The 26,399-nt window shown below is 38.6% G+C and overlaps 1 protein-coding gene across 5 annotated transcripts in view; it reads right to left on the bottom strand.

Moving 5' to 3' along the window:
• Positions 1-26,399, bottom strand: part of Kcnh1 (potassium voltage-gated channel subfamily H member 1) — a 328,710-nt gene that overhangs the window by 291,732 nt on the left and 10,579 nt on the right. For 2 of the 5 annotated variants that reach the window (XM_074048392.1, XM_074048393.1), the window contains exons 2-3: positions 10,355-10,478; positions 6,832-6,938 (exon numbers count right to left, since the gene is read on the bottom strand). In XM_074048392.1, coding sequence (XP_073904493.1) covers positions 6,832-6,938; positions 10,355-10,478 — 231 coding nt within the window. Of the gene's footprint in view, positions 1-3,055; positions 3,131-6,831; positions 6,939-10,354; positions 10,479-26,399 lie in introns of those variants that run through there. The other 3 variants (XM_074048395.1, XM_074048396.1, XM_074048394.1) reach the window with 3 other exon arrangements.

Below are 26,399 nucleotides of genomic sequence, written 5' to 3'. Positions count from 1 at the left end.
CTGATAGCATCCAATGAGTGTTATGCACAGTGTCACTGAGGCCACTCCAGGGAGTGCCATCATGGGACTTTGCAACAACCTTGGCAGGGTAAGTGCTATGGGAATACTTGCTGAGTTTCACAGATATACATCCGACATCCTGCATCCTCACAGTCACTCAGATCTGCCACCATACCAAATTATCACCACCCCATCGAGGGAAGCAAGTAGAATGGCTGAAATTTTCATTTCTGGAAACCTTCCAGAAGAGAACATGAGTCCCTCCTGGGTAGCACAGATCAGTGATCTTAACCTTTCCTCTTCAGAACAAAGTATTTCTATCTGAGATAGTCTCAAAGTCTCAATGTATAAAACAGTTGCTTCAAGTGAATGTGAACCTTCTGGAATCTGGAGCCCCACCTATCCAGTTTCACTTCCACCTTCTCTGGAAACACTAAGGATATTAAGAAACCCTATGGAAGACAATGACTTTCCTAGCAACAGAGGGCAGGGCAGGTGGATCCCAGAGGTTGCTCTTAGAGCCCAAATTCTATGGCAGTCCCATTCCATCAAGACAGTAGATAGGGAATAAATTCTTACAACAAAGTAAATGCTTACAACTATTACTTTCCTTTCTGCCTGAGTTTTAACTTTTTTGTCTATAAGATCAAAATATCCAGTCTTACCTCACAGGGCTGTTTGAATGAATTAAAAAGAGAACATATCTCGAAGTGTTTAATGAAACTCTGCTTTTTCTGAGTAGAGAGAGCCAGTCTCAAACATAACCAGGGAGAAGCAAGACAAATCAATGCTTAGATCTCAACATAAAGGACATAAAACAAACCCCAAAAAGTAGAGCGTTACATTGACTGTAGATGAGATTAAATTTTGCAAGATGTCAAACCTACCCATTTAATAAATCTAATGTAATTTCAATCAGAATGTCTGTTGTGTGTTTGTGTTTTTTCTCAGAGCTTGATGAGCTAAAATTCAAAGAATTGAATTCAAAGAAATTATTTTGAAAAAAAATAACAACAGAGACTATCTACTTGCAGAAATTAAGAGCCACTAGCACTATACCCTAACAGACAACAATGAAAAACTGGCATCATTTATTGAGCATTTACTGTTGACCCAATCCCTGGCATGCTGTGGTTTAGTTCTCACAGCTCTGTAAGGTGGAACAACCACTGCAGTGTTAATCCCCACTGCATATATGGGGTCAAGTAGTTTAGCCAAATTCATAGAGCGAATAAGTTATAAGAGGATTTCTGCAAAGACAGAAACAAACCCATGGGTGTGTGAGAATTTAGCATATTAACAAAAAAAGGCATTTCAAATCAGAAAAGAAGAGTTATCTTATTTAATAAACAGTATTGAATAAGCAATGTGGAAAATAAGTTAGAATGCTAACTTTACATAATCTGTAAAGATAAATTCCAAATGATTTAAAGTTCTGAACGTTTTAAAATAACCATTAGGGTACCAGAAGAAAATAACGGAAGAGTATTTCTATTATTTAAGTAAGAAGAATTTCCTAAATATTCTGTAAATTCAGAACCATAAAAGAAAATGATGACATAAAAATTTTTCACTCCTTTGTGATTAAAAAAAAGTCTCTAAACAAAGATTAAAAGGGCTGGGCTCAGTGACAGAGAGCTTCCCTAGCATGCACAAGGTCCTTGGTTTGATCCCCAGCACCACAAAAAAAAAAAAAAGGATAAAAGAAAACAATTTTTTTTTTTTGGCATCACCGAGGTTTGAACTTAGGGCCTCATGCTTGGTAGGCAGGCACTCTTACCACTTGAGATACTCCACCAACCCCCTCCCCCAAAAAAACAAACAATTTTTAATTAAGGAAATATTTATCAATATGTGTGTGATTTAGGATCAATATATATTACATACAAGCAGCTGCTTCCCCAGAATAAATAGAAGACAAGCTGTTTATAAAATAAGCAAAATATGGTCTCCACAACTAGACTGTAACCTCCTGAAAGGCAGATTTTATGTCTGTATGTCCGAGGCTCAGAGGACCTGGCCCAGGGCTGAGCCTACAGTAGGTAATCAATAAGTGCTTGGCGAGCAGCTTCTCCCATAAATACCAGCTCAGCAGAAGCACTGAAGGATGCTTCTCGGACTGGAAAGCTGACCCACAGCTCGCAAAGGCTGGCCCACCAGCAACACCACAGATTGTGCAGTCGCACTCTGGGGAGCATCGATCAGAGAGTACACTGTGTTTACTCGCGACTGAAACTTCTTCATTTTCTTGTTCCAAAAATGAAAACTCTAATGGGCTGGCACAAGAGGGACCATGTAAATACTTACTGAATTGGTTCATTTTTGATCACTGTCATTCATGTAAGAAAATCACATAGCCTACTGAATACAAAGCAAGCAACATTACAAAATATATAGCACTCCACCAGGTTTTCAGATTGACCAAAAAGATAGAAACCTTTCAAACAATCCATCCTTCAAGACATGTAATAATATTCAACACACTCATTCTAAACCATGCCATTGAAGCCTTTTGCTAATTACTCCCAACTCCCCAAAAGGTAAGACAAACATTGATACATATCAATAAGACCCTTCCAAATACTGAAGTTGTTCTTGCAAAAACTAAAGAACAATGGTTTATTAAGAGCTTATAAAAACCAGTAAGAAAATTACTAAAATTGAATAGGATAAATGGACCCAGAATATGAACAATTAACATTAAAGGGGGATAATTTTAAATGGATAGGAAAGAAGGAAAGAAAAAATTCAATCTCATTAGCATTTAAAAACTTTTAAACAAAAAAATTAAATTGCAGGCAATGCAGAATGTTAAACACATTCTGCATGTGAACTTTAGAATGGAAGGCTGTTTGGCAAAATGTCTCAGGAACCTGTGTCTTTGACACAGCAACTCTAAACTTCCAGGAAATATTTCATAACACAATGATAAAATGTCCAAGCTTTATTTATGAGGAATTTATTGATGGGGATATCATGATAAAATATTAAATGTAAGATTTTAAATTCTGTTATACATGTCAAAATCTCAGACAAAAACTAACAGGACACATACCAGAAAGTTAATAGTATAAAAGAATTTCTCTGAGTCTTTTGGGTGATTTTCTTCATATTTTACTTCAGGTATTCTCTAAGATAAAAATGAAATTAGAGAACAAAAAATAAGTATCTTTCAGATGGTGACATTTTGCTTTCAAAAATCTCAACAGGGTAGGTTTTTCTCTGACAGATTGCTACACTGCTTTAAAGGAATGAAAGTTTTACTCTATTAAACTAGGAAGTTTGAAAGCAGAAGAAAATTCCTCCATAGAGAAAAAAGAAGGCCCGCCTTCTCCTCCTCTGACCCAGCTCCTTTCACAGCTGCTCCTGTCCTGGGGAGGTTGCTGAGCAATGTGGCCCCACACACACTCTGCTCATGCTTCGGTTCTCACATAGTTATCTTTCAACTCATCTATTCCTTAGTAACTACCAAATTCCTGCCAGAGTCACTCAACAAACATTGGCAGAACAGTTCCTCTACGGTTGAGTTCCTAACCGCAAGTAAAGGGTTCCCACTTCCTAGGCTCTACAGGTACTCCATGAACTTAAGGGAAGAGCCAGGTCCTCGGCACCTCTGACAAAGTGTCTCCCCTCAGCCTCCTCCCATTGCCCTCTTGGACATCTATTTGAAATGCCTCTTCCACTGACCAGGCCACAGTCATCTTGTTGCCAGGGTGATGCCTAATGAGCCCCTCAGTCTCCCTCTGGCTAAGCTCCATTCCACCCCACTTCCTAGCTGAAGCCATCTGAAGCCTGATGATATGTTTACACCATTTAAAAGTCTCCAATGTCCCTCACTTGTGCCCTCCTGCCCACCACGGCTGCTCTTAAGTCAGTTTCTAAATTCTTTAACTTGGCCTTCCCTAACCTCTCCAGCCTCGTTTCCAACCCCTATTTGTTTATGCATTTGTTTACTCTATGACAGAGCACTTTCTGTATGCCAGGCACACAAGAGATACAGCCATGAAAGACACACAACCTACAGGTATGGAAATCAGTCTTTCCTAGAACGTCCTTCTGTCATAGCCACTCAGAATGTGATATGTAGACCAGTAGCATCAATATTGCCTAGAAGAAAAAAATCAAACCCTTCCCCAGACTCACTGCACAGACATACTCATTTCTATTCACAGGTGAGTTCCTATGCACATCAAAGGTGAAAAGGCATTGCTCTGTGTCTCTTGAACTTTCAGTGTCCTCTCTCCCCTGCTGTCCTTTCCATGCACAGTTCATCAGCCAGGGATGCTTCATCCCATATTTTTTGCCTCACTTCCACCTATTTTTAAGTTCTGCAAAGACTTCCTTCCCTGACCTCCTAATTAGTGTTAAGTGACCCACCTATGTGGTGTCACCGCCCAAGAACCTGTGGCTCTGAACTGTGATGCTGCGCCCACATCACAGTAAGAGTAGATACCGAATCTGCCTTTTCACACCAGTGTCTCTAGCAGCAAGTCCAGCATTGGATACAGCTGGTCAATAAAAAGCTATTGAAAGAAACATAGACACCCATGCAACTGTTTAATTCCCAAGCTTAATAAAGAATTTAAAGTTTCTAAAATCCTCAGGAAAGGGTGAGATTGAGAGGGGGTTGAAGGGCAGGTTCCTAGGAAGAAATCAACTCTAGCTACAGTATTTCCTTAGTTTCAGGCCTCATGTTTTATATACAGAGTTAGCCCGTGCACAACCTCTGCTGTATACAGGGGGTATACACATCTCTTGGTAAATTTCAAAGAGAAGATATTCCGTAGCATAGTTACAATTCCACACCTGTGTGCATGGAGGGCTCAGAAGGAAACCACAAGTTGGTTTGCACTTGACCCCTATGCAGGATATAGATGCAGGATGGCTATGCCTTGTGCCCACATTAGACTAACAAGGTCCTGGCCTTACCCAACCTCAGATTTGGAATTTAATTTTCAGCATGCCTACTTCACAGGATTTAGAGAATCAATCATTTTAAGATAGAATAGACTCATATCCTCCACAAAGTTTTTTTTTTAAGTAAAAATTGAATGTGGCCAGTGGCTCTTGAAAAGCTTTACCATCAACCAATTAGAGCCCTGCATCCAGATTGACATGCCACTTTGGAAACTGTCATTTATTTCTAAACAAACACACCACAACTTCCAGGGAGGGGAGAGATGTTGATTCTCTAGTAGCCCATCAGTTGAGAGAGGTGGGTACATAAATAGTTCCTGTCTTCCTACAGTTCAGAGCTTCCAGTGTTAAAAGCACTTCCAGGACACTAAGACCTCACCATTCATGGCCGTCAGTTCAGAGACAGCTGGGAAATGGCCGATTCCCCTCTCACATCTCCTGCTCCTGCTGGATTACATGCTTAAGGGAGGGAATGGCAAGTGAAGCCACTAACAATTTGAGCTATGTTTAAAGCCTCTCGCTCCATTCGTGCCAAACACGTGTAGTTGAATTTGGACAAATTAAGTGCACTCTAATGAGGCTTAGAAACAAAACATCAATGCAAGGCATTCTTTATGTGATATGCCTACCCAAGTAGTGTTCTCTATCAGGGGGACAGTCACACTGTTCAGTACATAAAGCTGCCAGGGTGCAAAACCACTAGCTTATTCTATTATGTCAGGGCATGTGTGCTGCCCAGGTCTTCCTTGTGAGAATGCTGCTGTGGGTGTGCTCCTGGTAAGAGCTGTTGCATGGAGCGTGTCCCACATAGTGGAAGAACTGGCATGGAGTCCCTCACCATCTTTTTTTTCCTATAGCTTATAGCAGGGTAGGACCAGGACCTACTTGCTGAGACAGTAAACTGGATCAAGGCAGTGACTTCATTATGAAACTGCAAAAACGGTCCTCTTGGACATTTTGATGTCCAGAACTCATCTCTCACATCAACATCTGCACAGGCCACAGAGCAAACAGTCCTCTCAGTAGCCTGTTCCAACATTCCAGACAGACAGGAATAAAAAGAGTCCCAGCTCCTTCTAGATAAGAGCACCATGTGCCCTTGCTTTCCAGAGCAAAGCATATCACTCAGACCTGAATGCTGCCAGATAAATGCACATCCTCGTGCCATCTGGGCCACTCTGGAAACTTTCTGTAAACCAACAACCTGCCAGTCAGCCCACGTATGAAAAGCTGCCTTCTTTACAAACAAAATGGTGTTTTTAAAAGCACTATTCCATACCCCTACTGCCCTCCCGCGAGCTCCCTTTCCATACTTATTAATATAGATAATCTCTGCCCCACAAAAAGCAAGTTTTATACTTGTATACAGTTATTGACCTAAAGACCTCATTGATATAGTTTGTGGAAGTAACTGTAACCAAAATAGGTACAAATTAACAATTTGTTGCTGTTATTATTATTTCCTGAGGCCATCAGGAGAGCAAAATTTTATTCAGAAACTTTTAATTGCATGCCTCCTGCCATTACTTGCTGCGCTAGGTGCTGTGGGAGGCAGATACCAAGATGCATTAGCAGAGCTTCTGTCCCACCTCTTTCCTTCTCCCTGTAAGAAGCTTAGGTCTGCAAATGCCTTAAGCCAGTTACTCACCGGAAGTAAACCAGTAGGAAAACACTACCTCTTGGCAGCAAAACTGACGAAGTCTTAATTTGTTAGTGACAAGAGCCTCATCAAATGTCCCTGCAAGGAACAGTGTGACTGACTGATCATACATGTATTCCAATATACACAATGACTTCAGATATCTACATGTAGTTAACAGAAGAGAAGAAAACCAAAAGAGCAACAGAGGTGGAGGAGATATTTTACTATTCCAAACACAAAATGGTATGGTTCAGAATGGTCTGAATACTCACTGTTCTTCTTGTACATCAAAATTTCAAAGGAATTCATCTCATAGTTCTCAAAAGTTTGTCGCACTTTTTCAATTGTATCTTTATCAGTCAGCTCCCCATACATAAAACTGCAAATCAACCAAAGAGCTCATGTTAGCAATTCAACAAGTATTTATTATTCTACAACACATGTTAAAATATCTGTTCTATACCCAGCACTGTGCTACAACACACACACACACACACACACACACACACACAGTAAAAACATTTACTGAATCAAAACAGACTTACTGATTTAACTGCAAGACTCCATCACTTCCCTTCAAAAAGCTAAGGTTTTAACGAAAGAAACAGACTAGAGAACAGATCAGAAAAAAAGTACGCTCACTGTTACAGAAGTAGCACACATAGAATGGACACAGACTAGTCTTGTTGGTCAGAGAAGGCTTCCAGATGTAAGGACAAATGAGAACTAAATAGCAGGGGGAAAATAACTGAGAAAAGGAGGAAGAACATACCAAGCAAAAGATGAGCACATGGGAAAGTCAGGTTAGTTCTAGAGCCTGAATATGAATCCATTTGGTATGACTGGAATATTCACAAGGAAAGGAAATTTTGCAGAAGATAACATAGGTATGTAAGCAGAGGCCAGATGATGGAGGACTATGGCATCGCGAGCCATGTGACACAATTTAAACTTTTCATCCCAAAGTAAGTGGAGAACATGGGAGGGCTTTAAGCAAAGGAGAAACGTAATCAGATTTCATTTTAGAAATACAACTCTGGGAGACTCCTAGTAAAAATGGCTGAGCAGACTTGGACCACCGATTATTTTCCTCTTCTAATGCCTAGCAAAATAAACGAGGAGAAGAGAGGGGAGGAGAGAGAAGGGGAGAGAGGGAAGGGAGGGAAGAACAGAAAGACCACAAAAATTCACCAACCAAACAAAAAAGGCGTGCAATTTGATGCTCTAAACACTAAGACATAGTTGAGGAAAGAAACAGAACATTCAGTCAGAGTCCTTGCAGCTCTGTTTCCTGCCCCACTCCCAAAGAAATATATCAGTAGGTTTAAAAAAAAATGAAAGAATAAAATCCTACATGTTTTTAATAATACATCTCCCTATTGCTCCTGTTTGGAGAAAAGTAGCCAAAGGAGGTAAATAAGCAGCATGTTTTAAAAAAAATAAATAAACAAAACCTCAGGATATTCAGAGGTCTACCTACTAACCATGGTTTTCAGCAGAGGCAGGAAAATTGCCAGGAATGTTGTGTTTTCCTGGGTCCCACACTGCATGTGGCCTGAAGGACCAGGGTTTCTCCTTCTGGGATCAGAAAACACCACCAACCAAGAAAGAATCATGTCACAGGGCACTAAGAAAATGCAAAAGGAGAAAAGCCCTTTCTCAATGTGGCTGGAGAGTCCAGTTCTCTGAAGGCTGCCATGGGTCCATCAAACATTTCCCTAGTCACCTCAAGCCTTCAGGCAATGAGAACAAGGAGGACAGCAGTGATCACTTCTCAAGCCTTAGGCAATGCAGACATGGAGACATGGGTTCCTTTTCAACACATTTTCCTTCTTCCAAAACTATGCATGTTGAATATAATCTAACTTTGCCTTGATGGCTTGAATTACAGCATTTCAGAGCCTCAAAGAACCTCAGAGGTCATCAAGTCCAAATTCTGATCTAGAACTAAGCCACCAAGTTAAGCAGTATGCTTAGCTCAATACTGGAACAGCCTTGGGCTCACTATAGTCTTCCAAATTCTGGCACCCTGTAAGAAAAGAATCCTAGCAGTTGATTTTATTAATTCAGTGTTGTTTTTGTCATCTTTTGTCCCTCCTCAGCCCACTGAGAAATGTGATTATCTGTGGTCTTCCTTGTGTTTAGCTTACATAGTACTCTGCTTTGGGATTATATTTTTGACATATATACCAGGAAAATAGGAAAACTGAACTTGTTGAAATAGCTCTCAAAAGAAGAATAGATCAAGACTAAATTATCTGACTGAGAACAAGAGGGTTTCTCCTCTTTCTCTGTCTGAGTTAATTTTCTAGATGAACAACCCCCCTTAAACAGAAGAGATGGTATACAGAGTAGCACGATGATATACAAATTGGGTTTCCTTCAAAAGGTAACATAGAGCCCTGCAAGTAGTAGTTTCCTTGTAGGTGCAGTTTCCTTTACCTGGACATTACATTGCAAATGTCTGCAGTGCTTGGAATAAGAAAAAGGGTCTCAGAGCTACCAGGAATACATGGAGCACAGAGGCATATTTACTTTTAGGGAAGTGACACATTCAGGTAATTGAATAAGTTGTTTAGAATTGGGATAACAGAAAAGTTGACAAAATTAGTAAGCTATTTCATCTCATTTCCTGAACGTGTCTGATTATAGCCAATAAGAAGAAAGAAAGGTAAGGAAATGCTAAAGTCATACTAAAAGTGAAGTTCACAATTATATATGTGCAATACAGCTACATATGGAGATGCAGATGTACAGATACATAAAGGTGGAAAACAGCACACAAAGAATATAAGAGGATGCTATTGCACTGAGTCATAATTTCTAAACCTTTGAGTACTCGGGAGAAAAATCTTATATATTCCATTTGTCATTCTTAATCTAAAATTTAAGGTAATTAAAATATTTTCTAAAGAGCTAGTACTTTTCACCAAATTATTTGACTGACTTAATACATGAAATCACAACTTCTAGAAGCAGTAGACTATGCTTTGCCACACAGACTTCTTCATCCTTCGTGGATGACTTTATTGCTTGATTTGGCAGGTTTGGAATAATGATTCCACTTCATGCAAGCAAACCACTGAAGATAGAAGTCTGAAGAAGAGCAGCCAAAGGCTATGCTGAGCCAACACCTTGACAGGAATGTCTGGCAGGATCTAGGCTATGTGCCCAACTCAACACTTGAAGATGCTTTGAAAGAGCTTTTCTAACACCCAGGCCCAAGGGAACTGCTTTGTTAGTAGCCATGTCAAGTACACAAGCTGTGCTGTTAGCACAATTTGCTAAGAGATCAGAAAGCTGTAACAGCCTGAGTTACAAGGCAACAAAATATTGGTTCTCTTCTCTTTTACTGAAATAAAGAATTTTGGCTGAGGAAAAGTTCTATGAAAAAGGTCCTTCTCCCCCAACATTGTAGTTACTCTTTTCTAAAATGTTTGTAAAATTTTTAAACTAATCACCTACATTTTCATTTTCATTTGATCCTCTAACTTTCACATATAATTCACTCTAACACCTCATAAACTTTTGAGCTCACATTTGATAGATAGATTTTTTTTCTGAGCTTTTCTGGGTTTCCCCCATCTTACTGACTGCAAAGTCATCAGTTATAGGGACCACGTTTGGCATCTTCGATTTCCCCAGCACATGTATGACTAGAAAAGACATTGCAATAAAAATTACTGAGTAAATACTGAATGAGATAAAGATAATTCTCAATTGAATAAGCAATTTTCTTTTTGCAGAAAGATACCGTGATGGATTGCTCACCAGAACAACCCCAAACATAAATACCTGCAGGTACTGCTTTTTTGCATCACTTCTGCCCTGTGATAGCCAGACAGCTTGCAAAATCCGTCATTGCTGTACACGATAGGCCAGTCCACTATCTGGGCATTCCCCAACACAAAATTAGTATCTGTTTAAAAAAAAGAAAAAGAAAACAGAAAAAAGGAAAAGGGCACATGAAGCAAGACATTAGTTGAAGTTTAATAAGGACATACATATCGTGTTAACCAATCCAAAACTTCCCTTCAAAACAGTCTCTCAAGTAGAAACACAGCCCTGTGAGGCATATAAAAGAACAATGTTTGAAACTGAATATTCAAAATACACAAGCTAATTATGGTCAATGTACTCCAAGTAAAGGAAGCTTGTTTAACCAATCAACCAACAAATCAGAAATCCAGTGGATTCCTGTGAGACGTACTCAGTACTAATTTTTCACTAATTTTTCATCCCAGTGAAAGTATACCAATAGTGCACAGCAGGAGAAAACCCAAAAGTAATTTCTCCTGGACTCTGTCCAGCACCTTAGCCTTGTCAGTCTTTTGACTTTATTGACACTAAATTGCATTTTCCCATTCTAGGGGAAGTCTGAGGAAAGGGGATGGAGCACTGTCTCATGGAACACAGAATGGAAAAGAAAACCTCCTCTCCATGAGGAAAGACTAGAACCTCCTCATGAGACTGCTTTGTAGAATGATCAAGATACTCATACCACAAAACCTGATTATAACATTTGATAGCCACGGAGCTGAACGTTGGTGGTACCAGTCTACCACTCACTTAGGATAAAGGGTTTCTGTAAGCCAAATAAGGTTGGCTGACAGTGTATTTTCACTACAACTGACTTTTTTTTTTTTAAGATTAAAAGTCTTTGATATTTTTTGTGCCCAGAAAATTAACAGACCTTCTTTGGTTTTAAAGAATTTAAATTGGGTAAATAACACCTAGAACTTAAATGTAACCATTATTTTAGCTTGGCTCCCTCATCGCCACCAGAATGTCTACTCACGTCACACACACTCCCAAAAAATAAACATATACATACCCTTCTTTGTTATAGAGAGTGTACATATTGTTGATGTGTGTGTGCACTATGCAGAGTGAAATAATGGTCCTTATCTAATTGGGAGGTTAACTTTGTACTAGAACAGCATTTATAATTTATTCACAATATGGGTCATCATCCCTTCCTGTCCGTGTGGGAAGGTGACTATATCTAAGTCTGACAGGCATCTCCACCCTTCAGAGATAAGTTTATTTCTTGATTTGGAAGCTTTGTAAAAATGATTGCACTTCATACAAATACCACTGAAAATAGAAGATTTTTATTCCACTTACAAAGAAGGCAAAGAGTGAGAGGAGCCAAAGGCCATGATGAGCCAAGACTTTGTGTAGGAGAGTGAGGGAGGAATACTAACTAAATTAAGTAATCTGTTCTTGAGAATGGCTTGATCTATTTAAAGGAACATAAAATACAACTTCAAAAAAGTGAATCTGGGAGCTGGACATGGCAGCACATGCTTGTTAATAGCAGCTAGCTACTCAGTAGGCAGAGACAGGAGGATCATGGTTTGAGACCAGCCCAGGAAAAAAGTTAGCAAGACCCTATCTCAAAAATAAGCTGGGTGTGGGCACAGACCCATGGTCCCAGCCACTTGGAGGCAGAGGTAGGAGGTAGCACTAAAAAACAAACTAAAAGCAAAAGGACTGAGGTGTTGCTCAAGTGATAGAGCACTTGCCCAGGTCCTAAAGTTCAAACTCACTTACCACAAAAAGAAAGGAAGAAAGGAAGGGAAAGGACAGAAAGAAAAGAAGGTACAGGAAAGAAAGAAAGAAAGAAAGGAGGGAGAAAGGAAAGGAAGGAAGGAAGGAAGGAAGGAAGGAAGGAAGGAAGGAAGGAAGGAAGGCTGGCTATAATTCCTGACTTTGGAGAACTCAAAAGGGTGTGAGAGGAAGGGAACATTCCCGGCAGAGGATCCAGCATGAACAAAGGCAGGGCAGCTTGGAACATGCAGCAAGCTGTATAGACAGATGGAGGGCAGCAGAAAGATGAGAGGAGAGCCTGGAGATCAGGCTGGGAAGAGTCTTGAACATCAAAGTGCTTTGACTTTATTCCAGAGGCTGAATTGCCCTTCATGCTGGTCTTTCCTCCCTGGTTAACTCACATTCACTATCGTGAACAACTAAGCCTTTAAAAGAACTACAAAATTCACTAATTACCCTTGGGTATAAATAAAATCTAGACAGTTTGCCTATCTCTTTGGTTGACTCCTAAAATAGTAATTAATTTCCCTCAAGACACATAACATAAGAGTGGAAAATCAGAATGCTTCTTCATGGCTCACAGTCTACTCACATGATCTATGTAGTAAGAAGGAAAAACAGACAATTATAGATAACATTTTGATCACATGGCTTTATTTTCTTTCATATCCTGGACCTCAGTAAAATAAAAGCAAGTGATTTTACTAATAAAAATTATAATGTGGTAAAATATGAATACCAAAAATCACTGTGGAAGAAGCCTAAATAACAGAGGAAACAGAAAAACTCTTTTTAAAAGTCTCTAATTAGTATCTTCAGAGAGATGGAAGTGGTATTACATTCACAAAAAATATAAATAATAGGAAAAAAACAAGATGCCATGGCTGGGAGGGATCCATAGAGAACAAATAAGAACTCTTATAAATTAAAAATAAATAGCAATTAAAAATTCACCATAAATGTTAAAAGATAAAATAAAGTCTAACAGAAAGCAAGATGGAGAGACAAGAAACAAAGACACAGAGAATCCATTAAAGATGAGTAACATGCACATATCAGGAGGAGCAAAAAGAACATGAGAAAGGCCAGAAGATATGATTTTAAATAAATTAAAATAGCCAAATATGATGGGAGAATAAAGATATTTTCAGATATGCAAATATTTGGGGAACTTTTTCTTGTTTTTTCTTAGAAAATTACTTCAGGGTATGTACCAGCAAAATGAAAGTAAAGCAAGAACGAAGATAACATGAGAACCAGGGAGGAAGAAGTGGCTCCAAATGTAGAAAGCGAGTGAAGAAGTTAATAGAATGCATTCAGTACAGATTGGTTCAGAGAATAGATGCTCCAAAAGAGAGCTATCTAGGGAGTTATCATCAGTACCTGGTGATGCTCTTGATAATTTGTAAGAAAATAAAAAATTAATAAAGGTATACATTTGGGGGAACAGGAAACAGAATTAGAAATATCAAAAAATATGAGGGGAAACCAAATCACATTGGCAGATCATTATTGGAGTAAGGCAAAAACCTTATTAATTTCCAATTTCTAAAACCAAAACATAGTCAATGCATGGAATATTTAATTATCCTAAGTATATGAATATAGCATCATTAATTATGATACTGTAGAAATACAGATGATAAAAGTTTAATAATATCAAAATACATCATATCTCTATAGGAAGAAGACAAAATGAAACACACTGAAAACTGTTGAACAATATGGTGTAGGGTACTCTTCCTTAGAACAGTAATAGAGGGGATTGGACTAATTAAAGCACAATGTATTTATAGGTAAAATACCAAGGATAAACCCCACTGAACATTAAAAAAACATTTAAACGAGGAAGGACATGAATGTAAAACAGGTCATTATAAAGGAAGGGTACTAGTGGGAGAGGGAAGATAAATGAAAAGGGTAAAGGAAGGTGAATATGGTTGATGTGTTTTCCATGCATGTGTGAATATGGAATATTGAAACCTGTTGAAGTCGTTTGTAGAAGGGGGAAAGGGAAAAATAATGGAGGGGATGAACCAAACTGGGGTGCATTGTACACACATATAGAAATGTCACAATGAAACCTCATGTACAACTATTATATACTAATAAAAAAGTTTAAAAAAATAGAGAAAATAGTCATGAGATACTGTCTAAAGCTGATATGATATAAAATAAATGTTTTACTGAAAGTTGCAAATATTAAATAGTAAGAGAGAGATATGATTATATTGGCAGGAGAAGGAGGAGAGAAAGATTAAGCAAGCCAAAAATCTCAAGTTAAGTCAATAGATAATATCTAAAAGAGCTAAATCTAGAAGTAGCAGTAATGCATGTTATTGACAGACATGGCACAAACTATAAAGAAGAAAAGCTAAAATTAGATGAGGGATGAGAGAAAAGATAAGGCATAGGATGGTTGTTTTTCATTATAAGTTCTTGAGATTGTATTTGTTTTGTTTTGTTTGAGATAGAGTCTTGTTTTGGAGCCCAGGCTGGCCTCAAACTCATGATCCTCCTGCCTCACCCTCCTGAGTGCCAGGATTACAGACCTGTGCCTGACTTCAGTTTGACGTTTAACATGAACATATATTACTTTGGTAAGGACAGATATATATTTATTTTTTAATTAATTTAATCAAAAAGGACAATTCATTCATTAAAATTTTAATTTACTGGAGGCAGGGCAAGATGACAGATTAGAAGAGTCTACCATTCAGACTCCATGAATGAGAAGAGTCAGATAACACAGGAAAGACCATATTCCGAAGAGAGAAAGAACATCAGGAATCATGAAAGAAGCAGCAGGACAGCAGAAAGAACAATGAAACTGAGGCAACAGAGAAGAGCAGCAGGCTCCTCAGGGAGGAGAAGGGAAACTGAAAACACCATCACAAGGTAAACCAGATGACCCTGGTGACAAACTAGCAATTCTCACTGCAGGATGATCTCACATATTCCACAAGCTTTAAATCCAGGGCAGGATTTGGTGAAATGATGGCTACTCCAGTGTGCAAGGCAAGCCTCGGTGAAGAAAGATAATCTGCTGTCCCCTATCTCAGAAAGCCACAGCAAGATGCCATTTTTGAAGCCTATTGTTTGAGTCACTATAGGATCTTAAAAACAAGCAACAATCTCAGCGCAGGGAAGCTTAGCACATCCTTAGGAACAGTTGTCTTTGTGGGAGACAGCCATGAGAGGTGGTCTTGGAGAGGGAGAGGGCGTAAGTAAGGGCCTGCTGAGAAGTTTAAGCAGCAGAGAGCACTGACAGTGAAGGGTGCAGTAGTAAGGGACCCCAACCTCCCTGCAAGTCTCATGGCCTAGGGGTCACATTGGAAACAAAGCACCGAGCCTATGGATGGTATAGTATTTGCCTTCAGGGCCTGCCTTCTGGCTATAAGTGTTAGCTACTACCTGGATAAGAAGGTTCCCATCCCAGGCTTGTTGGATTGCATGATTTCCACATGATTTCCCTGCAACCAGTGACATGAACTACTAGACAGGGTCTTAAAGTACAGAGGGCCACATCCAGGAACTGCATCCAGGCATATGTTTGCTGCCAGACCAGCCTGGGGGGCCCAGAACAAGCCTTTTGAATCACATGATTTTCACAGCCTCCTCCCTCTGTACAGGAAGGCAAACTGCTGGGCAAGGCCTGAAAGCACTGAGACCTGTGTTTTGGTGAATATTTTCTTTTTTTTTTTTTTTTTCTTTCCTCTACTAGGACATTTTATTTATTTTTTTTTTTTCATTTTTCTTTTATTATTCCTATGTGCATACAAGGCTTGGTTCATTTCTCCCCCCTGCCCCCACCCCCTCCCTTACCACCCACTCCACCCCCTCCCTCTCCCCCCCTTAATACCCAGCAGAAACTATTTTGCCCTTATCTCTAATTTTGTTGTAGAAAGAGTATAAGCAATAATAGGAAGGAACAAGGGTTTTTGCTGTGAATATTTTCTGACAAGAGGGTTTAAGGGCCTCCAATCCAACCTACTGAATCACATGACTTCCACAGCCTCCTCCTCTCTACAGAAAGAAAAAATGCTAGGTGAGATCTGAAAACACCAAGGCATACCTCCAGGAACTACATCTTAGTGTGTGATAACTGCTAGCCCAATCTGAAGGCCCAGAGCCTAGACCCTCTGAATCACAACACTTCCACTGCCTCCTTCCTACAGGGAGGTACAATGCTGGATAGGGCCTGTAAGCATGAGACCTTTGCGCAGAGTGATTAGTTCCCTCAGATCTCCACCAGCCAATGCAGAGCTCAGTGCTTTATTTGTTGCACATTTGAGGGTCACTCTGAGGCTTGGGTGCTTCTTGGCCCAGAAAACACAAAATGTGGGGTGGGTTTGGGAGCTAGTCTAAGACAGTCATAGACTAGTAAGTTCCCTGCATCCAGTAGCTGCTCCCAGTACATTAAGAAGGGAAGCTTCTATAGTGAAAGCAGCCCAGAAGCAAACAACTAACCAATCTACAATAGACTCCAGCTAGTTTTCCTTGATCTAAGCAGTGCTGGGAATCAAGCTCAGTGCCCTGAGCACATGTGTAATGCTGGGCTGCTGAGCCATACCCCCAGGCTAGTGGTGAGGAATAACACTTCAACCCAGACACTACACTGTTCTGCCTGAACATTGAAAATATTTCAACTGAAAAACTATAGGTGATTAGAATGTTCAGCCAATGACATGGCCTCAAATGCACAAATTCCAAAGCAGACACATAAAATATGAAAACACAAGGCAACATGACTCCTTGAAACCCCATGAATTCCACAATAACAAATACCAATAATAGTGAGGTAAATGAAATCTCAAAGAATTTAAAAAATGATTGTGAGAATGATCAGTGAAATTAAAGAGGACATGAATAAATTCCTGAATGAATACCAAGAAAATACAAATAAAGAACCAAATAAATTAAGAAGACAACATAAGACATGAAAGAGCAATTCAATAAAGATATAGAAATTTTTTTTTAAATCAAATTGAAATTCTGGAAATAAGAAGCTCAATAAGTCAAAGAATTAAGTTGAAAATCTTTCCAATAGACTGAGTCAAACTGAAGATAGACTAGCTAGTCTCTAAGATAAGGTAGAACATGAAGATGAAGAAAAAAAACTAAAAAAGTATGAACAAAACATGCAAGACCTCTGGCACACCATTAACAGACTATACCTAGGAATAAACCTAACAAAGTAGGTAAAAGACTCTATAATAAAAACTGTAGTATCTTGATAAAAGAAATTGAAGACTCTAGAAGATAGAAAGACCTCCCATGTTCATGGATCAGCAGAATACTGTGAAGATGGCCATTTTACCAAAAGCACTCTACACATTCAATGAAATCTCCATCAAAATTCCAATTTCATTTTTCATGAAAATAAAAAAATCAATCCTAAGCTTTATATGGAAGGACAAAAAATCCCTAATAGCCAAAGCACTCCAGAGCAAAAAGAACAGTTCTGGAAGAATCACAATACCTGATTTCAAATTATACTACAGAACCATAGTAACAAAAACAGCATAGAACTATCACAAAAAGACATGTTGACAAGAGGACTAGAATAGATAATCTATAAATAAGCCCACATAAATACAGCCATCTGATTTTTGACAAAGTCACTAAAAACATGCATTGGAGAAAAGATAGCCTTTTCAACAAAGGGTGTTGGGAAAACTGGATATCCACATGTAGAAGACTGAAGCTTGACCCTTATCTCTCACTGTGTATGAAAATTAATTCAAAATGAATCAAAGATCTAAATGTGAGACTTGAAAATTTGAAACTATTGGAGGAAAGCATAGGGAAGAGCCTTGAAACTATAGGGATAGGCAACTGCTTTCTAAACAGGATACCAATTGCTTAGGAAAAAAAAGCAAGAATTGACAAATGGGACTATATCAAATTAAAAAGTTTCTGCACAGCAAAGAAAACTATTACCAGAACCAAGAGACAACCTACAGAATGGGAGGAAATCTTTGCCAGCTATTCATTGGATAAAGGATTAATATACAGAATATTTAAAGAGCTCCAATTTTAAACACCAAAAGAACAAATAATCTGATTAATAAATGGGCAAATGAATTGGACAGTTCTGAAAAGAAGCACAATGAGCCAATAAAAATACGAAGAAATGTTCAATATCCTCAGCCATAAAGGAAATGCAAATCAAATTGACATTGAGATTCCATCTCACCCTATTCAGAATGGCAATCATCAAGAAAACAAAGAATAAGTATTGGCAAGAATGCAGGAAAAAGGAACCCTTTCGTACTGTTGGCAGAAATGTAAACTACTGTAACCACTATAGAAACCAATATGGAGATTCCTCAAAGTCTAAAAATAGAACTGCCATATGATCCTGCTAGACTGTTCTTGGTCATATATCCAAAGGAATGTAAGTTCTGCATATAACAGAGATACTTGTACATCCATGTTTATAGCAGCACTATTCACAACAGACAAACTATAGAATCAGATTAAGTGTCCACTAACTGATGAGTAGATAAAGAAAATACAGCATACATACACAATTGAGTATTATTTGGCCATAAAAAGAAAGAAATTATGCCATTTGCTGGAAAATGGATGGAACTGGATCTCATCCTGTTAAGTGAATTAAGCCAGACTAAGAAAGGCAAGTATCACATATTCTCTCTTATATGTGGAATCTAGACCATTAAAAATGAGTGACACAAGCATAAAACAAGGGTAATATTTGGGAGGTGGGAACCAGCAGAAGTGGGGAGAGTTAAAGAAGATGCTGAAGAAGGTGGTAAATGTAATCAAAGTACTTCACACACATGTATCAAAATACAATAATGAAACCCATTAAAATTGTTTTACAAGGAGAAGAATGGATAAGAAAGAGTAATAGAGGGAATGATTGATCAAAGTACATTGTATGCACATATGGAAATATCACAATGAAACCCCACTGTACAATTAATATGCTAAGAGAAAAATAAATACTAATTATTTTTAATTTACTAAAGCAGGAAATCAGGATAAATTTCAAGTTCCTGAGATCAGCGCAACTTATCATGAAAGTATTCTGGTCATCCTTTTTTTTTTTTTTTTTTTTTTGGTGGTACTAGGGTTTGAACTCAGGTCTTCAAGCTTGCTAGGCAGATACTCTACCACTTGAGCCACTGCACCGGCCATCTGGTCATCTTTTAAAGGCATTCATAAATTGTTAGGCATTGCCACTGTGTCTAGGGTGCATATTATAGGCCCATCTGTGAAAAACCAACTCCACTAGCCTCTTCTTTGACTTTAATAAAGAAGCAGAAAAATATAAAGTAGAATAGGAATACAATTGTCAGCTTCTTGATCATTCACTCAGAGGATTCTCACTGTAGAATTTAAAATTCCAAAACAGATTCTTCTTTTACTAACCCAAGTAAGAGATTGTATAGCTTGCAGGGAACAGAACAGAGGGAGAAAATAGAGGAAGGAATTTTAGTTCTAGCCAAAAGGCCACCAACAGTAAAGGAATCATCTCTCTCTCCTTCCCCCATTCCTAACACATATATTCTTATCTAATTTTAAACTACAAACAACTAACCTGAAAACTGACTTCCAGAATAGTCTGTTTATAAGTTACAGGCTACACATACAAACATTATCACAAGCCATATATTATAGGAACTAAGGGATTCCATATAAGTGAAATTCCAGGTATTAGTGAGAAAAGATACCATTTATTATTATTTACTCTACAAAAGAGACTGAGTTACCCAAAAGACTTCATCAAAGTTGATCTAGAAGTAAGTAAATCTGCCATGGAATAGACAAAACTCAGTGGAAATCTCCTTTTAAAAAGTGTATAAATGCTGATGAAAGGACTCCATGCTAGCAACTTTGTTAGGCAAGTCTTCTCAATCCTCTAGGTGGCCGATCATGTTCCTGATGATTGAGAATGCCAAATAAAAGAGCTCTGGTGAAGTGACAAATGCACAGACATGCACTCCACATCCAATCATAAATGACTCTGGGGTTACTTTCTATTTCCCACACTCAGTAAATGGAAACTTAATTTGAAGCCAAGCAAAATTTAATTAGGAAAGTAACCCACTGCTTGAACAAAATACAGAAAAACATAACCTCCCACACAAATAAATGGAAAGATAACCTGCTTTTGCATTCTTGAGAACCCTGAGTTATCATGTCACAAGTCCAGCTATGCTACTGGAGAGTCTACAAACAGGCCAGCTAGCAAAACAAAAGAGATCCTGCGACTACATGGAGATCAAGGAATCTAGTTGATAATGAAAACCAATAGAACAATGAGGGATAATTAGTCCAACTTTCCCTTCCCCTGTAATCCCTCACATTCCCAGAGCACTATTTGAAAGAATTATGGAGGTGACAAGTTGGGTTCTGGTCACAGTGTTGTTCCTAATGAGCTGTGTGGGTAAGTCACTTCAACTCTGGGGCTGGGGCCTAGGGAAGAGATATGATGAGCTAGATCTCCATGCTTCTGGCAATAATAAATCTGACTCTAAAATAACTGTGTTCATGAAAAAATGCTCACCATCTCTAGCAATAAAGGAAATGCAAATTAAAACCACACTAAGATTCCACCTCACCCCTGTTAGAATAGCCATCATTAGCAACACCACCACCAACAGGTGTTGGCAAGGATGCGGGGAAATAGGAACCCTCTTACACTGTTGGTGGGAATGTAAACTAGTACAACCACTCTGGAAAAAAATTTGGAGGCTACTTAAAAAGCTAAACATTGACCTACCATATGATCCAGCAATACCACTCTTGGGGATATACCCAAAAGACTGTGACACAGGTTACTCCAGAGGCACCTGCACACCCATGTTTATTGCAGCACTATTCACAATGGCCAAGTTATGGAAACAGCCAAGATGCCCCATTACTGACGAATGGATTAAGAAAATGTGGTATCTATACACAATGGAATTTTATGCAGCCATGAAGAATAACAAAATGTTATCATTCGCTGATAAATGGATGGAATTGGAGAACATCATTCTGAGTGAGGTTAGCCTGGCCCAAAACACCAAAAATCGTATGTTCTCCCTCATATGTGGACATTAGATCAAGGGCAAACACAACAAGGGGATTGGACTTTGAGCACATGATAAAAGCGAAAGCACACAAGAGAGGGATGAGGATAGGTAAGACACCTAAAAAATCAGCTAGCATTTGTTGCCCTTAACACAGAGAAACTAAAGCAGATACCTTAAAAGCAACTGAGGCCAATAGGAAAAGGGGACCAGGAATAGAGAAAAGGTTAGATCAAAGAGAATTAACCTAGAAGGTAACACACATGCACAGGAAATCAATGTGAGTCAACTCCCTGTATAGCTATCCTTATCTCAACTAGCAAAAACCCTTGTTCCTTCCTATTATTGCTTATACTCTCTCTTCAACAAAATTAGAAATAAGGGCAAAACAGTTTCTGCTGGGTATTGAGGGGGTGGGGGGGAGAGGGAGGGGGCGGAGTGGGTGGTAAGGGAGGGGGTGGGGGCAGGAGGGAGAAATGACCCAAGCCTTGTATGCATATATGAATAATAAAACAATAAAAAAACTAACCAAAAAATAAAATAACTGTGTTCATAAAGAACAAATCAGATGATGCCTCTGCAACTTCTAAGCCACCTATCCATATGGAGTAATCAACCAGTTATTACCCTGAAACATCACTTCTCTAAATGCTTGACTCTGAACAGCCTCAGTCACTTCAAAAAACAACAGAAAAACATTTTGAACGTACTGCTTACGTCGCAGGTGAGCCATGTTGTATCAGGCTTTTGCTCAGTGGCACTGTTTAGAACTGGGGCAGGGCATGAAGTGCAATGTTAAACATGTACAATATTGTCAAGGGATTTACAACAGAAGTCAATCACATCTTGGTGGGTCCACTTGTTCATAATGAAAATGCCTAAATGTGTCCTTGAAATCAGTAAAAGTCCAGTCAAGAAATATGCTCTCCTCATCTGTGCAATTGTCGTCATTCCATGTCATGGGGGATTGGTTCCCTGACTCCCTCCCCCAGGATACTAAAATCCACAGAAGCTCAATTCCTTAAAATGTTACTGTATCTGTATATAACCTACACACATCCTCCTGCATACTTAAATCATCTCAAGGTCACTTGCAATGTCTAATACAACATCAATGCTATGCAAATCATTGTTTTACTATATGTGGAACCCATGGATTCAGAAAGCCAACTGTATATCTTTTCAAGTATAATATGTGAGTTCTAATCAGCCAACAGCCCACTCTGAAGCAAGCCTGCCTCCAAAGTCATGTTGTCTGAAGTGATCAAACCTCTCCTGCACTGTTCAGTAAAATGTGCAGACTCAACCTGGTGGCCCTTGGTGTGATTTATTCACTGGCTCTCATCTGAAAGTCCCCTATGTCTCCAGGTCTTTGATGCAAATAACCCAGTTTCCACTGCCTCCTTCTGATGCCATTTTACTCCCGGAGGATCTGTAGCCACAAGACTGTGTGCAATTAAAAGTAAGGTTGTGTAAATTCAACCTTCCTCAGCCCACAGTTTTCCTCACATTGGCAGAATAAAACAAGCATTCTCTACAAATTGAAAAGACTCCCATCCCCCATCACAGAAAGTTTCTCCAGCTGACAGAGCATAAGCTGGGCTCCACTGCAGTAGCCAGATGTGTCAAAATCATTCCAAACCTACCATTTGCCCATAAAGCATAACACAGAGATATTCTAAAGCGAAATTATTAGAAAATTGCTTTTCATCATAATTACCACAAATAACAAAGAAGAAACTAACTAAAGCAATGACTTAGAAAAGTGACTCAGTTTGGGCAATTACACAGATAAAAGCCACATTCAGAAAGCAGTTCACCAAATTTATTGTTCCCAAACAACCCTGGTTATTTAGAGGACTATAGTAAATATTTCACAATATACTTCCAATAACTCGAGATATTTTACTTAGAAGAGAACACATCTTCCTGACAATTTGTAATGTTATAGATTACAAAGGATACCAGTCCTCTTACAAAAAAGCAAAACTAAGTAAAAATACATTTTCTCTTCTCTTAGAGCAATTAAAAAACAGAAAGATTATGATTGAGATAAATGATAAGAACATGAATTATGTATATAAGGACTAGATAAAGATCAGGAAACAATGGTTTGATTTACCTGAACCTAAAGAAAATCCATACCAAAAATTACTCTTTAAAAAAAAAGTCAGATCAATATTTGGTAATATTTTGGGATAATGGAGAGAATGGAATAAGAAACCAAAGAAGCTAAGTCAGTTTGATACACCTAACTAAAACATCTAAAATCTTAACATCAGCAAAACTCATTTTGTGGCTCTCTTGTGTTTTTCAACAATCAAATTCCATGAATATGACTCTTATAAATTGTCAAGGGCCCAATCTTTTCACAAAACAAACTGAACTCTCAAGAGATTCAATAGTTATTTGCTTTGTATGTGATTTTAATATCCTATAGAAATACACTTTTGGTTAAGTTAGTAAATCACAATGGGAAGAAAGATTTAAATTTCAAAAGCAACTCAAACACTTAATTTACTGGGTAGTTACCCCTAAGTACATGGTTTCAAAAGTATGACCTTCATCTTCATTCAGCATCAAATTAAGGATTTCAAAACAATGCAAACAGATGAATCAGTTTCACAAGAAGTATGGAAGGCAATGAAAATATACACAAAATGCGTTAGACTTTTAATTACTGAATGTTATTTTATTTAATAAAGATGAGGTCAGTAATACTTAATTTTTTTATATGGTCAATTGTTAAAAAGTTGTTCAATCAGGTGTTTTATTCTCATTTTATAGTCATAATTATTTCTTAACACACATTGGTATATGTTATAGGCACATTGAACCAAAAGCCTAGACCCTCATTGAATAACACAAAAAAAAATCATTTCCAGAAGTCAAAAAAAAGATTCAAAGTATACATTAGAAAAATACTAATATTAGAAAATATTTTTTCTAAAGTTAGTTTTATGTTTGCCTCTAATATTATTTTAAAATTTTCTTGGTAGGGATAAGGTATTATATTAGAGTTGATGGGAGAAATCTCAGAAAAAATTCACTTTAATATAACAAATATTTGGTTATCTACTTTGTCCCAGGCCTGGCAGGAATGCAGGGGACACACCTGTCCATTTGAAAGTTAGGCCCAATTTGAACATCTAGCTTTAGCTGTCTGGCTATACATATCATATAACTCCACACCCCACTCCCCCACCCAGGCCCAGTTACCCAAGACTAGGAATGGACTATTGACCAAGCCAGCCATCATCAGGGATGAGCTGATTAGATTCTCTCTCCAAAACAAAAACTGAGATATTAAGGCTGAGACATCTTTGACCACATGCCTTCGTGAGCAAACACAAAAGCGATCTACAGAAGAAAATGGGAAGCTCAGATACAGAGGAGCAGCAATTGAGGCTGTGTGAAGGAGAACTGGACAGACAGGTGGGACAAAGATGGATAAATGGTATCAGAGTCTACAGAAACATACAACAAACAGAGTCAGATAGTGACAGAGACAAACAGAGATTGTGACAAAGATAGATGGTAGCCAGTAGCAGAAAGACAGCAACATGGACACACAAAAGTAGACAGTAATGAACACAGTTGGTGACAGGTAGAGATAGTCAGGAAGACATACAGATGGGGTAAGGAGAGAGTAGGGAGTGGAAATATAAGGACGTGGGGAAGGAGGACCAGCCAACAGTGAGTACAAGAGCAGCCAACAGAGCTGTAGAATTGGTTCCCGAGAGACTCCAAGAGCAAGACATGCAGATGAGTGAGAGATCAAAAGAGTACAGGACCATTGAAGAGGGTCCCTAAGAAACTGGACAGAGAGAATGAGATCAAGAGCCAGAAGTATGTTGAATCTCAGAAAATTATATCTCAGAGCAATGTATTCTGACATGTTGAGCTGGTAAAAGTGTCAGAACCAAGGACTCTCTGACCTTCCCCTAACTACCACCTATCCTTCCCCAATCTCTCAACTCTTTCTCATCTTCTTTCTCTTCCAAGGAGCAGGAAGAGACTTTCTCTAAAGTTCCCTTATTTACTTAAATACTGGACATGCCAAAGAACATAATTGCCTTCACATTCTCTTACTGAAATTTCATTAGCCAAGGAAGATTAAATTCATATCACAGAGAAAAAAACTGACAATCAAACACTACCCCTAGAGTCCAGAGGAACTTTGTCACAGACTACTGTGTGTTCTCCAGGCATTCATTTTCTCTAAAAATCATTTATTTACCCCTCTAAAATTACCTACACTGCCTGATCCCCACTGCCCTCTCCTCTAAGAGTGTACTTAAGCTTCAAGCATCTGGCCTTTGAGTTTCATATTTTGTGTGGATCCCATGTACATATGCACGTTAATAAACTTGTCATGAGGGACTGTTTGAAAGTAGGAACCAGTGGGAAGAGGGAAGGTAAAAGGACACAGTAAAAGGGGGATGAATATGATCAAAGTACTTTATTTTTTTTTAATTTTTATTTTATTCATATGTACATAGTTTGAGTCATTCCTCCCCCCTTCTCCCACCCCTTCCCTTACCTCCCTGCCCCCTCACTCTCTCTCCTTGCCCCCTCGCTACCCAGCAGAAACTATTTTGCCCTTATCTTTAATTTTGTTGTAGAGAGAGTATAAGCAATAATAGGAAGGAACAAGTGTTTTTGCTAGTTGAGATAAGGATAGCTATACAGAGAGTTGACTCGCATTGATTTCCTGTGCATGTGTGTTACCTTCTAAGTTAATTCTTCTTGAACTAACCTTTTCTCTAGTTCCTGGTCCCCTTCTCCTATTGGCCTCAGTTGCTTTTCAAAGTACTTTATATACATGTATGAAAATAGAATAATGAGACCAGTTTAAAAATGTTTAAAGGGGGGAGAGGGGATAAGAAAAGAGTAATAGAGGGGGTGGATTTGTTCAAAGTACATTATATGCATGTATGGAGAAAGAAAGGAAGGAAGGAAGGAGGAAGTTGTCATGTTTTTCTCTTCCTAACCTTTTCTCGTGTTATAGGGGTATCAACATGACCCTTTATGACGGACAGAAAAGCAATCACCCTCTTTTCTAGCCCTCCAGGGAAACATGAATTGAGAAGAAAACTCAGAGAGCGGGCATCAATAGAGACAAGTGAGAGAGAAGGATTGGGAAGTTGATGGGGACAGGAATTTTAAATAAAGAGAATGAGGAAAAAAGTGGCACAGTCAATGAAGTCAGGCTTAAGAAGTATAACCCCTGGATGGTG

This window comes from Castor canadensis, chromosome 11, assembly GCF_047511655.1.
Source record: "Castor canadensis chromosome 11, mCasCan1.hap1v2, whole genome shotgun sequence".
Taxonomy (NCBI): Eukaryota; Metazoa; Chordata; class Mammalia; order Rodentia; family Castoridae; genus Castor; species Castor canadensis.
This window is presented reverse-complemented; position numbering and strand designations above follow the sequence as displayed.